General features: G+C 40.5%; 1 protein-coding gene across 1 annotated transcript in view; it reads left to right on the top strand.

The window, feature by feature from the left end:
* CREB5 (cAMP responsive element binding protein 5) overlaps positions 1–15,712 on the top strand; it is a 260,153-nt gene that overhangs the window by 45,554 nt on the left and 198,887 nt on the right. The window contains exons 4-5 of the mRNA XM_052799285.1: positions 2,312–2,350; positions 8,375–8,496. Of these exons, the coding sequence (XP_052655245.1) occupies positions 2,312–2,350; positions 8,375–8,496 (161 nt within the window). The remainder of the gene's footprint in view (positions 1–2,311; positions 2,351–8,374; positions 8,497–15,712) is intronic.

Raw genomic sequence — 15,712 nt, 5'->3', positions numbered from 1 at the left:
ATTCAGTGAGTGCTGGGTAAGGTCAAGCCAGCCTTAATCTTACGGCTTATCCTCTCCTATTCCCTTTCCTATTGTATATTCCTTGGGCTATAGTAATGGGTTATTAAGAATAATATCTCTAGGATTTTTCAGGTTTCAAAGTAATTGTAGGAAAAAACTATGATGCAAATGTGTGTGTGTATGTTAACCAGTGTTTGATACTTGTCTTTTCAAATGGGCTTCTTCAAGGTAAATTTTGCCATTTTAGGTGCAAATATATCATGATTAAAGGGTTGCCAGCAGACTACCTCTTTTATGGAAAACTGTTTCTATTTTTACGAAAAATTATAATTGGGTAGCAACTGCTTGCAAATCAGACAGACCTTGTCCCAAATAGAATTTATTTTCCTCTTACACTCGAAAATGCCATAGTGGACTAAGTTTAGAAAGGAACAGTACACAGCACGTTGAAGAGTAGGGCTTGTAAAGTGCCTGTATGCCAGCTATGCCCGCAGAATCCTGTGTTTGCAAGCACGAGTGAGAAGATGCTGCTTTTGCACTTGGCTGTGTCCTCTGGCAGTGAAACTGCTCGAAGACATCTGTACTGTGGGTACATTCACCCTGTGAAAGTGCTGGCTTTTGTTACAACTTTTGTGTTTGGCAAGACTTTTGCTCGAGGGCAGTTTCTAAGGACTATATTCTGTCATCAGGAGTCCCCTGAGCAGTGTAGCTCTGTTTGTTTGGTAACTTCTATGATTTAGTTGTCCTGCTTCTTCCAATGGGTTGCTTTCGCAGGCAAAAAGCTTTGACTGGCTTCCACCACTACCACCAGTAGTGTGGTCCCTAGACCTGCAGTTAGCCAACTAGGTATATAGAAATGCAGAATTTCATGGCCAGAAAGGCTCCAAGATTGCTTCTGAGGGATGTATTCTTCGTGCTTTGTGCATGACGATCCTCTGCAGTAATGAAAGAGTAAAAAGCTGCATGTGTTCTCAAAGACTGTGGCAAATGTGTCTGACCGTAATGGCCTGGCAACCTGGTGCTGCTGGGTATTGATTTTTCTCTTTGTGTTCGTTTGGTGGATTTGTTTGGCATTTTGCAATCCTTAGTTTGGAAGCATCATAGATCATCTACTCTCTGCAGGGAGACATTGAAAAATAGTTGTTTCATTACCCACCTAAACCCTGGGGAAATCTAAATACCTTAAAGTTTAAGATGTTTTATTCTTAGATTTCGTAATGAAAAATTAATGATATATGGGGAAAAGAGTCAGACTTCTCTCTTAGACATTTGTCTTCATGTCTTCCTTCTTGTTTTCTGCATTTTTGCTTATCTGACTTTTTTTTAAAAATTGTTTCTGTCATCAGTAGGTTCAAAGAATTGCAGCAGCAGTTGCCCTGTAATAAACCAGGTGCAGTGTTAGTGTATGGTGGGTTTTTTTTCCTCTTTTTATTAATCTGCCTAGAAGTCAGATTTTCTCCTTTTTTCCAGCATGTTGTATACTATCTTTTAATTTGTTGTATTTGATCCATTCATTATCAGTAATTAGTCATGCAAAATAATGGGCTGTATGCTTTCAGGTAGCCATTAGAATTATCTACTCTGTTTCCAGAGACAGCTAATCCCCAGTCTGGGGTCAGTATAATATCAGTAATATTTAACACACGCAGCATGTCTGCTATAAATTATTATTGGAGGTAGGCACTAGAACTGAGGGGCTGTTGGTCTTGTACCAATACAACATCTTAGAAACTGAGCAAAATATGACTTGGGAAGTAGGAACTTGTTTCTTGTGTGAAATCTGTGCTGAGGTCTGAAATATCAATTTTAAGTGAGAGGTATAGTTATGCTATATGTAAAGTTATATGTTGTTATGTAGGTGGGGTCAGTGTTTAATAAACAAGGTTCTGTGACATGATTGAAACTATTGGTGCTATGCTGGTGTATCATGAGGTATGTCTAGCCAAGAGCTTCCTTGTTATCAGCTAGCTCCACTATATTTTCTTCCATTTTTCATGCTGGCTGAAGAAGAACAAGTTTTATTAAATCTGGTGACTCTTGAATTAATTCAGAAACTCCAGGTACATACATACACTAAATAGCTTTCTGTTCTCTGACTGTATAAATGGAAGGGAAGTCTGCTAGAGGCATTTCATTAAAAATGGAAGTGATTCTTTTGTTGGATAATTTGACATTACAATCTTTTGCCTGTCTTTTAAAATTAATGTTATTTGTTCCTTTTTGTATATGTATTTTATTTTTGTTTGTTAGAAAGTCTTGTTATGAGTATGGATAGAGAGTCATTGATGGTTTCCATTTCCATCTTTCCTAGCCAAAAAAGAGCTGTTTGAGATAACACAGAATATCTTGTGTAAGTTTTGCATGCTAGTCATCATTGCAGGAAACTTTGTAGTTAGGTTGACTGAAATAGATATCCCTTTGCCGTTGTGGTAGCTAACATTGCATTGCTTTGAAACTCTGTAGTTTGTTGCGTGTCAAAGCTTTTTTGTTTTAACACTAAAATGTTAATGTCCGTGGGACAGATTGTTCCCTCCAGGTAAGTACTAAAAGCCACGTGGAACTGAACTTTGGGAGCTGGGGACACTGAAATTCCTGTGGTATCAAATTCAGGAAGGGAAGGAGTGATACCTTACCATTGTTGGAGGGGGGGAAGTCCTTCCAAAAGTGCTGCTAGCAGATGCAGGAGAGGTCAGGTTTTCTATATAGAAACCTTGTTTCTTCCTAGTTCTATTTACTGAAATCCAATCCTCTAGATTTTTGGTAGTAAAGCCCACTGTGGAGATAGAAACAGTCTTCTCCAGATGAAAAAGTGTATGTGCTAAAGGTAGTGCAAATGTATTCCTTTTCCCAGGTAATGCCTGTGTCAGTGAGGTAACTTACGGCATCCGTGGTTGGCTTAATTTTTTTCTCCTTGTGGTTTACACAAGGAGGTTTATCTAGGCATGAATTTTGTGGAGCAGAAAATGATTGGATGTAAGGAAAAATACTTTTGTTTGATTTCTTGTTTGCTTCTGTGCCCTTTGCTTTACCAAATAATGAAATGAGAACTCTTCTAAAATTCAGCTGCTCAGATTCTGAGTGACCAGAAGAGATTACAGATGTGTTGTACCCAGTATACATAACCCCACAGAAAGCCCAGCCAGCACTTTAAACAGTGCATCTTTAAGCAGTAAAGTTCTTGGGAGCCCTTGTCTGTGAGCCCCTGGGTGAGGGCAGTTCCACCAGGTACGACTGGGTGCACCTCTTCCCCCTCTTCTCTTCTGTCACCTGCTTGAGGTGTTGTCACCTTGAGCTTCTTGGTGCATTTGGGAAGTACCCTGCCAAATTAATGAAGAAAGCTTCTTGAATTTCTCAGGACATTCCTCTTTCCTTGGGGCTGCTTGATGGGCAGTCTTTCAAATTTCAATGCTAGCCCTATTACTCTGACTTTGTTATCATTGTGTGAAAGTATAACATGGCTAAGTGTATAACTTCAACAGAGCCCACAGCTGAACAAGCCAAATACCTGTTATTACTGCACATCAGACTAAACTTTTTTTTTTAAAATTTTTAAAGAAAGATGAAGAATCAAGTTATGCACTTTGGAGCTGTGCTGTTAGTATCTCTTACTGAATCAGATTCTCCCCCCCCCCCCCCCCCAAATGAAAGCTTGTTTCACATAACTGTCCTTTGGTTCTCCAGTTTTTTTCTTAACTGGTATGATGCTTTAAAGTTTTCATTCATGCTTTAAGGCATGAAACTCTAGGATCCAAGGTAGTTTTACAAAATGCATTCAAATAAACTCTATATATAGCAAGCTACTGTGGCATTTCCTGGGCTGTTGTTTTGAAAGCAATATATTGAGACTGAGTGTCCTTTCTGAGACTATTATTTCAGTAATTACAACCCCCCCAACCAACCAACAACAACAACAAAATTTGCATAGCCAAACATAATGAATATATAATGAGATCTCTTTACTGAAGACTTCAAGTTTCCCATTGCCTTATAGCATATATTTTTCAATTAGTCTGGAGAATCAGGCATCACTTCAGACACTGAGGACAGGTTTTCAAAATGGTCAGCAGCAAAAATTTATTCAGTATATCAGGTTCTGGTCATAATCTGATTGCTGAATGCTTCTGAAATCGTCTCCTGTAAGATACAATAGGTGGACTTGGGATCTGCACAGGTGAGACCATTTGATCTTGCTCTGGGGCTTTTATGTTGTCCACTTACATTTTTGAGGTTTATTTAAACTTAGTGTTCTTGCAGCCTTTCTGGCCACGACTGTGTCATCAGAGAGGCTGATTATTCACCTAAGTAATAGGCTGGACAAAATATTTACTGCCTAGTTTGAAGCCTGACAGGTTCTGTGTTCAACCCAGTGGTGAAGGTGAGAGAGAAATAACTTCCTAAGTAATTGTCAGATGACACAGGTTCACCTGTGAAGTGACAGTTGGCTAGAGGTAGATGCCTCAAAGCATAGTAAACTAGTTCTGGTAGCAGTTAGGGATGGAAAGATTTTACATGCTGAACAATGGGACTGGGTTGGGATGGCTGGTCAGTGTAATAACCAGATAGCTAGGGTTAACCCAGACAGACCTGCATCCCAAGCTGCCCAGTTCAAAATGCAGCTTGGGCCGTTAAAGCCCTGGGTTGTGTGGCTAACAACGTGCATGCTGACAGCTTCCTACAGTAATGGGTGTCCTCAGCAGGAATGCTGAGAGTGGTAATAGCTCTTTCTGAGTTTTGGTCCAGATGGGTCTGGCACATCCAGTTGCTGAAGTACAACAAATCAGATCCCTGTTCTCAGTGAGCCTGCAATAGTTGTGGGCGCTGGTGATAGCAACAAAAGGTTTGTTTGTACCAACAGGGAGCAGTGAGGTCAGGCACAAGCTGTTGGAACTATTAATGCATTTTTAAGTGCTGAGAATTAGGAATATTTTATTAATTCTGGGAGACCTGCATGTCTAACTTATGCTAGGGTCTCCTTTGTGATACTGTTCCCAGTTAAAACACAAAGCCTTGCCTAATCTAAGTAAAAGAATTACTGTGGTGTTGAGAGGAATATCTTCTACTAGTTTGCCCACCTTCTAAGGGAGAACTGGTGTTTTGCAGAGGCAAAATAGTTGGTTGCCTCAGGAGCAAAGAAAGCCCACTGGACTTGGTAGCCCTAAAGACCTGAAACCAGCAAATACAGTGTATGTGCAATGTAACTACTATACTATGTAAAGTCTCAACGTTTTTAAGTCTGGGTCTTTTTCACTTCTGCTCTCATACAAACACAGAGGTTTCATGGACTTCTGGTTTCTGTGAATGTTGAAGGATGAAGTATTACAAGGTAGAAGGGCAGCTCTTGTATTACATCTGGCTGCGCTGGCTTCCAGAAGGTCTGTGGATGGAGTTTAGACTGGGGTGGTTGGTGGTGTTCCCTCCCCGATTGGGAGGAGAGGTGGGCTGTCTGTTTTAACAAAATCTTGTTGCGAATTCCTGCCAGCCTGATTTCTGGATCATAGAAACTACAGGAAACATATGGGGAGACTGAGGTAGTCATTAAGATCACCATGTCAATATGTCGGTGCTGTAAATAGTGTCATTGATCTATCGGTTTTGATGCTTTTAGATAATAAAGTAGTTAATTGGAAAGATCAGCTGTAGGCAACACATTTGATTGTCTCAGACTGCTTGTGGTGCAGAAGATACACTTTCAGCATGTGCATAGATAAGCCAATGAGGCCTTTGTGCACTTGAAGTCACATTCTTGCTCTGGGTTGCTTGTTTTCACTGGTAAAATGGATTTACTTCACTGAGATAACTTTTTATTTTTTGTCTAACATTCTTGGAATAGATGCTGAACAGATTGGGAACTTCAGCTGCACGTGCCTGATCACCACCTTGTTACCCATTAAGTCTCCCCTGACCCAATGTAGCCTGTTGTAGTAATGCCTGATTTCTGGATCAGATGTGTACCTTGATGGAAAGTAAGAAGATCTTATCTATGTTAGTGTATTCTCTCCTGCCCTGCCCCCTTGCCCCTGGACTCAAGCAACTCTGAAAAAAAGCTTAGGATTTTTTATTTTAGTGAAAGTGGTGCCATCAACTTCTTTATGAAACCCTAGTTTCTCATCTTGGTTGTGAAATTGATACCTTGCTTATTTGGTATGGATATACTACTTCTGAAAATAAAACATTTCCTGTATTTGCCTCACATTCAAATACTAATATGCCCTTTATGTCCAGGAAGGCTTGGCAATGATTATCTTTGTTTCTCTACAAAGCAATTGTGTTGTTCACTAAAGTAATATTTAATCCTTTTTGGAAATAAAAATCTATTTTTCCTGCTTTTTAGTGCACTTCATTTCCAGTACAAACTCCAGTCCAAGGGCCAAAGACAACCCTGGTGTAAATCTGCTGAGTTCAGTGAGCTTACCCTAGAGATTAGTTTCGCACTACTTATTTAGGATATGGACCTGTAAAGTGCTGAATGTCCTCAGCTCCCATCAATGTCAGCACCTCGTTGACTCAGCTCCTTATGCTGAGTTCTTGCAAGATTCTTGGAAAGTCTTATGTTTCTGACTCTGGTAATATGGTAGTTAGCTGTGAAAACTAATAGATAAATATGTGTGCATTCCCAAACACTTAAGTTTTGTTTCCTTTAAGCTCACAAGTAGGATGCTCAAGCCAAAAGAAATAAAACAGAATTTTAACATTAAGGACTTGCTTTTTATGTTACATCAGTATGTTCCATCAGAAATATAAAATGCAAACAAGTGTGTTTGCCCTTGGATTACTTGAAAAGGTCAAACCTGTAGGGCCACACCTGATACAGGTGGAAATTGGGTCAGCTGGCTTTATAATGGAGGAGGCTGATCCTCCCCCTTAGTTTCCAAGTGAAAACTGCATTTCCTTTTGTATGTATTGCTTTTGTGCTGCCTTTTTCTTAGGGGTTGCTCTGTGTTTCTATGCTGATCATGTAAAGTACATTGTGTCTGGTAACTGTTCCCTCTAAGGGGGACATATTAGAACTTGACCCAGCTCAGCTAGGTGCAAGAAACCAAATTTTTCTTCCAGAACTCGCTGAAGTGGGAAGCTTTATTCTGAGGTCAGAATTGGTCCAATGTGGGCAACTGGGATTAGCATGACAGAGCTTTCATTCTTTAAAGAATGAATTTCAAACAATAGGGTAGTTGTCAATGACTATGCAGAAGATTATTTTTGAAGAGAGCGAGTCCTGTCTTTCCATAAAATTAGGTACAAAGTAGCCTGAGCTGGAATGGGGGCTTGGGAAGGAGGAACTAATATGCAAGACAGGATTTTTTTTTTTTTTTTTAGATGTGTGTAAATCCGATAGGACCATACAGACTCTCCCCTGCTTTTGCTAATATAGTTCTGTATTGTAATTTTGAGGGGGAGATGGGGAAGCTGAGGGGGAATAGTTAAGAACTCGCCTTCAGAATGGAATGGAGGTGCCTCAGAGCTGACCTTTGAGGAGTCCTTGGTTCCCAACTTTGGGCTTGATTTTTTACTTCCTGAAGAAAGACTAGCCAAGGTCATCACTAAAACTACAGTCCACAGGGCAATTAAGCTTGTCTGTCTTGCAGATTTTTGAAAAGGTGGCTGAAAACCTTGTACCTTCTTGAGTCCCTCCTGCCTGTGGCATTAAAGAGAATCCTGTCCTTCCCTGAATTATTTCTGAGAGGGCACAAAATTCCTAGAGATGAAGGCATGCTTTAAAAATCTTTTGACTCTGAATCTCATGGTTTATATGTATTATCAACGCTTTATCAGTATAAAACACAGAAGGATGCTTCTTTGTGGTCAAAGTTTAACATTCCATAGCTTTTCTAAATGTCCTTTCACTCCTTCTTCAAAAATTGTGTTAGAAGCAGAACTTTTTCTTGCTGTGGCTAACTTCATGTGTTTTGTTTTGCAAACTATGTGTATGTTTGAGGTGGTTTTCAAGCACCTGAAGGCATTAACTCGTGCATGTCTGCAGCAGTTACCCGTGTGCTGTGGTGTAAATGTGCATTATGATATGCACTGTGCGTTGTTTTGCATGCACCTATTATTGGAGGTTTATAGACAGTTATAATGACCGTTTGCACATGTTAAGGATGTGGACTTGTGTTATGCACCCTGTGAAAACCTGGCCTGTTGCCTTTCTGGTTGGATGATGACTGCTGCCTGATTTTGGGCACTGTTGGCAAGCACTGGCTATTTGCAGTGCAGTGTCAAAATTCAGTGCTGTGTGGTTTGTTTTCAAAGATGGTGTAGTAGGGGTGGGAAGGCATGGAGAGGTTAGCTAGAACCTCTCTTTTCCTGGAAGACTATTTACTGTCTCTCTCTCCTTTTAATACTAAATACCAATGATCATTTCTTGTTATATTCTCAGATCAGACTCCTACACCAACTCGCTTTCTGAAGAACTGCGAGGAAGTTGGCCTCTTCAATGACATCGATTGCTCCCTAGAGCACGAGTTTAGGAAGGCACAAGAAGAAGAGAACAACAAAAGGGTGAGTGTGAGCACCCTGAACCCTTCCTCCCCAAAACGTTAAAGGACACTGTGTGAAAGCAGATAGTACCTGGTAGTAACCTTTTGGTTAGAAACTAGGTGGCACTGTAAGTTGTGACATGTTTTTTAAAGTATTGAAACAGCTGACAAAAAAAAAACCCAAACCAACAAAAAAACCAGAATTAAATTTCCAAAAGTGTGTAACTGTGTTTGCCAGGGTTTGATTCCAAGTCTCTGCTTTTAAGTAAACTATAATACAAACCACACACCTCTTGAGGGAGAGGCTTGGGAAAAGTATATAATCTTTGAAGTAAGGATTGCAAACTTGCTCAAATACATTACAGGGAAATGCGGGTTATGAGGAGGCATTTACTTTACACACACACACACACAAAAAGTTTTCCTCTTTCTTCTGCAGTACGATGGGCCCCTGGATTTATTTGTCATCGTTACCAGCTTTATTGTGTTTCCGTATTTCTCATGAAGTATTCATGTTGAAGGGGGAAACTTTGACTTGTAATACCTAGTAGATAACATATCCCATTTCCAATTAGTATTCTTTTAGTCTCAGTATTTGTAAGTTTTGGTTGAATTATATAGGCCACCTTGTATGGGGTTAAGCGTACTCCTATGCCCAAAGATTGTTACAGTGTTTCGAGGGATCCTAAAGAGCTTTTAAAATTTTCAAGGAACTGTAGAAGATCTTAATGCACTGCAAAGGCCAGCAAGAGGTAATGCATGAAATTTTAACTTTTCAAATAAGCATCCAAAGTTCTGGTTGCTTTTGAGAATTAAAACACACGAGTAATGTGGGGCTTCCTACAGGACCATATTGCTCCCTGCAGCCCTCCAATAACCTGCCCAGTGCCTCCCCTTCACAATGTTCCCTTTTGTGCCTCTGTTTTCCCCTCTCCCATTTCTGCAGCTCTTGGAAATTCTTAGGTAATGTGGCCCCTGCCATAGGAGTTCCCCAGTTATTGAACACTCTGTTATTTGGCTTAGTACTCACAGTGATCTCTATTTGTCTAATTTGAACTTAACCAGCACCATAGACTAAAAGTAGGAAAAGGCGGCCATGAAGCAGCTACAGTGCTAAAGCCAGAGGGCACTTCTCCTTAGCTTGCCTCAGCATTATTTTGCCTTTCAAAGTGTCTGTGCCTCCAATTGCAAGGGCTTCCTCTATAGGTACTCTTTCTTATGGCTGCTGTATTGTCATTTGCTTTGCCTGTGGGTGATTGCCGTGCAACTCAAAATTCATACATGCGAGACGTATGTGTGCTGCTGGGGCTTGTGAAATCTGGAGGTAGCAGCATTTAGGGATCTTGAGGTCTGCAAAGTAAAAGCCCAAGAGGGCTTTTTGGAAAAAAGAGGTAAAGCTGATTGCTGAGATGCAGAACAGGAGACGAGGCTTGTAGAAAGAATGTGGAGAGGGAGTCTAGGAGTGGTTTGGGTTTGGCTTATAGGGAAGGGAGTCTGGTGATGGTTTATTTGTGGCTCATAAGGAAAGAGACTGGGACAGTTACAGAGGAGAGGGGCTGCGACATCATATGCTGAGCAAGGAAAAAGAGTGTCCAAATGTGAGAGAGTCCAGGTTTGGTCAAGGATTGGGAAAATAGCCTGGACTGACCCTCACAGCTTTGTGTGCAGGACGAATGCTAGGAAACAGCCATGTAATGAGATGAATGTGTCTAATTTTAGATTGAACTTCTTAATACTTTGTTTCTTATGTGCTGCAGAGGGGAGACTTGGCTGAAATCAAGAAGAACATTTCTGTACATTCCTACTTCTTTGTGAATCAGAGGATTCCTAAGCGGTTCTTTCTGTGTGGTGTTTATTTTGCAGGAGTAGGAGATGAGGAGAAATCTACTGATGTGGACTTCTGTGCAGTTAGCCACAGATTGCAACGCTTGATGTTGCAGAGTCAATTTCAGCTCACAAGGGGTAGTTGCACAATCTGATTAAAACCTAGACAAGGGCATCTGGTTACATGATAATACCAGTTGTTTAACAGCCTCTGGATGTCTTATTCTGCCCTCCTCCTCCCAAACCCTGCAGCTGCCATTGGTGATCTCCAGGGAGCAGTGATGCGGGGAGGGGGGGGAGGAGGAAATAATTAAAAAAAAAAAAAAAAAAAGGCAAAAAATAAAAAGAAAAGAAAGCAGAAGTCCCACTAGCTAGCTAACCTGTAACATTTGCTCTGTGATTCCAATTAGTCTGCTGTATGTTCATTCTTACATTACCAACTGACTGTCAGATAGGAATCTGAAGCGGGCCCCAGTAGGGCTTTACGCAAATGCAAGAGACAAAGGCCACAACAGAATGGAACTCCTCTGGCTGCAGCTATCGCTAATGAAATGCTTCTAACAGCCTGTCCATGGAATATGACTGCAATGTAGTGTTGTCCTAATGGACCTACCAACACTTGGAGACTAGGACTAGCTGCATGGAAATCTTACTCACGGCTCAGAAAAGCCTTCCAAAAATATTTTTGGTCGTGTTAATTTCTCTGGACTCTGAAAGAAATAGTTTTGTTTATTTTAGTATATCACTGTGGCTTAGCACACAGCTTGACACTGAAATCTTGTAAGAGAAAAACACTTTGGGTTTTTTTTCCTCCTTGAGGGTCATCATTTGAAAACTCAAAGAATAAACTCCAATTAGCTGCATTCTTTCTTTTTTTTTTTCTTTTCTTTTTTTTTTCTTCCCCCAGTCTTCTAGTGGGAGCCCATGGATAATCCATGAGAATTTGTTGTGATTAAGCTGGTTATGCGGACTGGTGACATTCCAAATTAGCTGTGATGTGCTGAATACACGTTTTTAGGAACACTGTGTGTACCCCTTTTCAGAAAGGTACTATTGAGGGGAAAGTGCTTGCATTAATATCCCAGCTGCTTATGCAGGAACAAATCTCGTACTATCTTTCTGCTATAGTTGCTCATGTGTAAAGTGGGAGTGGTGTCTCTGCTTCCCATGCTTGATAGGTCTTATGATTGTAAGCTCATCTGTCAAGGACTGTTTCTTAAAGTATACTTGGGCTAGCCTTTGCTTGGGGACTCAGTGGACTCAGGTAATAATGAAGATGACCTCCAGGACATGAACTGAAATGAGAAAAGTTATGTTATAAATGGAAGTGAGATTGTCAATTTGTTTTGGCTCCTCTGTTGCTTATACCATCAAATATTACCTGGAAGTCTCTGCCTGAGAAAGGCCTGCTCCTTAAATGCAAAGGATGCTCTAGATCAGCAATAAGCATGAGAGAAAGATGCTCTTTGCATCCTCTTGATGGCACTCTTCCTGACAAAAGCGTCCTGCCCATCCAATCCACCAACAAAATTTGCACAGGTAAAAGCATGCCTATACTATATATCCACTTGCAAAAGTGTAAATATTAAAGCTCTTAGGAGCTTGAGGCATGCAGCAATTGACAGCTCTGCCCCAGACAAAATTTGCAACCCAAATTAACAAGGGAGGTAGTGCAGGCAGATCAGATGACCATCTTAGCCTACTAGCTGCAGGTTTTAGGTTTATACTGCTCAGAGCATTAAGTATCCAAAGCTTTTGTAATGAGTTGTACTTGCAAACACATGACCTTTGCTGCTACTGGATAGGTCCTGCTGTCGCGTCTTGTTTTGAGCATTAAGGTTGGGTCTGAGGGAGTAACGTCAAAGATGGGAAGAGTCACGATCTGTTTCCGAACAACTAATTGGACCTGCTTGATTAAAATGCTTCCTGTCTGACCTCCCTGCATGAAATGGAAATATGCTCAGTGTAGCGTGTAGAGTACTACATCAAGTAGTATTTAGAAATAGTGAATTGAATATTTTCTACATGAGGGCATTTTTAAAGTCACATTCTGCTTATGCTAGAATTCAGATGCATCACTTCCTAAGGCTTATCCTGCAATTTTGAAATCTTCTAACCAGTGCTCAATGCTACAAGGTAATATGTAAACTACACAAATGAGGCAGGGAAACAGCTATTTTCAACTACACGTTGGTTTTAATGTGGGTTGTTCAGTGTCAGTTCAGGAAGCTCATAGCCAGCAAGTCCTCTACATGGCTTAATATTCTTGTTCTAAGTATACTATTCCACTGCAGGCACCTCACTGCTAGAAAAGTATCAGCCAATTGAAGTAGTCCAGTGAAGAAAAAAACCCAAACCAAACAAAAACCAAATACAGGGCATTTGGTGGTTGAATAGGCTCAGTCTGCAGAATGATTAAAAAGTCTGAATATTCAGTTTAGTTGTGTTAAGCAAGGGATGATGCTACAGTCTGATACATATTTGAAAGGCATAAATGCGGTTTGTACCTTCTGTGTTCTCCTCCTACCTTGTATATACCAGGATAGATTTCTGTCTATCAGCATAAGAAGGTAGATAAAATGCACTTGTCTGATTTATACCACCTCACCGTTTCCTGCTGAACTCAGTGACTCTCTGATCTCTAGAAGAGAATTCTTGCAAACATCTTCTGAATGTCATAGCTCTGTGTTGTAGCCTATGAGTATGGGGAGGATGATCTAATTCAAGGCAAGCTGGAAATGATAGAATGTGTCTTCTGAGCAGGTGTAGTTTGGTGGAAAATATCACTTAATTTCCACACCTTGTTAAAATTTATGCAATGTATACCAGGCCCATGGGTTTTCCCCTCTGTCTTCGGAAAAGTACGCAGACAGAAAAAACTTATGGCTTTTGCTTGACTTAAGTATTTTTTTAAAGGAAACCTCTTACATTGCAACACAGAGATAAAAAGTAAATACCAAATCAGTAGCCCTAAACTTGATGGAATAAGAATGTCTAATAAGCATTTCTTGTGTTGCACAAACTTGGTGGGGTTTGCTGGTGTTTTTCTTTTTCGGAGGTTTATTTTCAGTTAAGGACCAAACCAACCAACCAACCAGTGAACCAAAAAAGGGCCTGATCCTGTTTGCTCATGTCAATGGCGGGAGAAGCAGGCCTTAGGAGACATGCTAGTCATCTGCAGCAGATGCCACTTTGAAATCTTCTGACTTGCCCAGTAGGAGAAGCTGCAAGAGCTGTGTTGGTTCGATATCAGAAAACACTTCGTATCTTGTTTTAATCTGGTCCATCATTCCATTAAAGGAGAAAGTTCACTCCTACCTTTAATCGTTGACAATACAGTAGCTGAAACTAGCAGTGCAGTAAATGGGACCCTTAGACAGGAAAGGGTGATATGGTACCCATATATGAAAAGAAAAAATATCCATATGTTCATAAAGCACGTTGTATAAGTGTTGGTGTTTTAGAGGCCTATATTGTAATAATAATCAGCTATATAATAATGTTGGCAATGCACTCTGTTAGTGAAAGACAAGAACAGGGATGAAGGGTTCATTATGGTGGTTGACCTGGCTGATGGATGACAAATTCAACACTGGCTATTTATGAAGAACAGCTACCCTTCCAAGGAGTGCACTCACCTGACTCTTTCCCCCTCACATGATTAACGTGCAGCACAGAGCCTTGTTTCAAGAATACATATACATTTTTTGTCCAGTTTTCTAGTAATACAGGACTGGAGACCTGCAGGTTCATTTCCCTTTAAGCATGGTCTTGTGGGAGGTGGTGTCAATGCTGCAGTGCACTGGTATAGAACAGTATGACTTCTGAGTGTGTGCCCTGCCTCTACAGCAATCATGTTAGCTCCAGTTTTCCCTTGTGAATACTCTGAAACTCCAGTGGGGTCGTTGAGAAGAATAGCATGCTGTTAGACGTTTCAGAGGCAAGTGCTCTGAAACAGCTGAATTTCACTTGTGAAGTAATACCAACCAACAAACTCATAAGCCTGTTCCTGAAGCACTTTTGACTCATTGACTGACAGTCTGTACAGCGAAAGAGAGCAAAGACCTATGTTTAAATGCATACTATTTTGATTTTTTTTAATTATGTAATCATAAATACACATATATACATTCTCCCTGCATTTGTCTAAACACAATGTAAGAATGTCCGTATTTTTTCAAGTCAAATGTCCCTCTGACTTCTTATTCTCTCATTGAGTATCTTATATGGTGAGTATGTTATAGCAGATGCAAAATAAGAATAGGAATGATTTATGTTAATATAGTGCTTAAGGGCCAGGGTACTATTGTTGTAGGTATTGTAACAACTTCCAAGCTGTTACTTTATCAATCAGTTAAGCTGTTGTCAAGGTGATAACTCAAAACTCTTAAGTTCAAAGTCCAAAATATCACCCCACATTCAAAGACTTCAGTATAATAGTTCCTATACTCTGAATACAAGTTCTGTATGTTCACAGCATAGCATTTCTTCTGGGTGACACATTGAAGTACTGTAAAGATACATTATAACTGTATCAGAGTTTTTCCAATGGGTTATTCTGAGTTTTCATATGCATTGATTGCATCAGCTTATTGACCTGCTTTTATCAGGGCTCACTGTTGATTTATAAAACCCCCTTTTTCTTAATAATTAACTTTTGCAGCATTCCTATGGAGAAGGGAAGTGCTTTGTCTCCTGTTTTCTAAGGAAAAACAGATTCCAGAGGATGTTGTTTTTCAAAGCTCCCTCAAAGTGAGACACCAAGCTCCTGAAGGAATTGCAGACATGGAGTGAGAATTGCAGGGGAGCTGGGTCCTCTCCACCATTCTGCCAAGCAAGCGGCTTTCTGTCTCCTTTGGTTCCTAAATATCTTTAGCAGTGTGGCCCCAAAAGATTGATAGACACCTTCAAAGGCATTTTGGTGCCTTGCTCTCACTGAAATAAAGCAGGAGCAAATCAGTGAGCTACCATAAAGGATCTGGGCTCAAGTGACGTGCTGAAAATTGCACAGGAAGTCTGTGGCAGAGCCTCGGATTGATTCCATATCTCTTCGATCTCAGCATAGGGCATCCCACAAACCATGTGTGTTAAAGATTTATCAGCTGTTGTTCAGTGTTGCTAAAGACAGGAAGAACGCTCTCCTCTCTCCAGATGGGTAGGCTTGCTGAATTTTAACTGCTTTTCTTAACTTGAAGAGCTTTCATGGTAGACATGTGGTGGTACGTTATTTTTTTTACAGCGATTCTGCAGTTGGCACTTCAGTCCCCTGACTTTGTGAGTCCTGTTTCGAGCATGTATCTATGTCGAGGCACTTATTCCAGGCACTTAGTTACCACACTGAACTGTGTTACAAAAGGGACACTTTGTGCCTAACAGTAGAGAAAAGCTGTCAAGACAAAAGAGTTCATAACATG

The sequence above is a fragment of the Harpia harpyja genome, chromosome 1 (genome assembly GCF_026419915.1).
Source record: "Harpia harpyja isolate bHarHar1 chromosome 1, bHarHar1 primary haplotype, whole genome shotgun sequence".
Classification (NCBI taxonomy): Eukaryota; Metazoa; Chordata; class Aves; order Accipitriformes; family Accipitridae; genus Harpia; species Harpia harpyja.
Note: the sequence above shows the minus strand (reverse complement) of the source record. Positions and strands in the feature narration are given on the sequence as shown.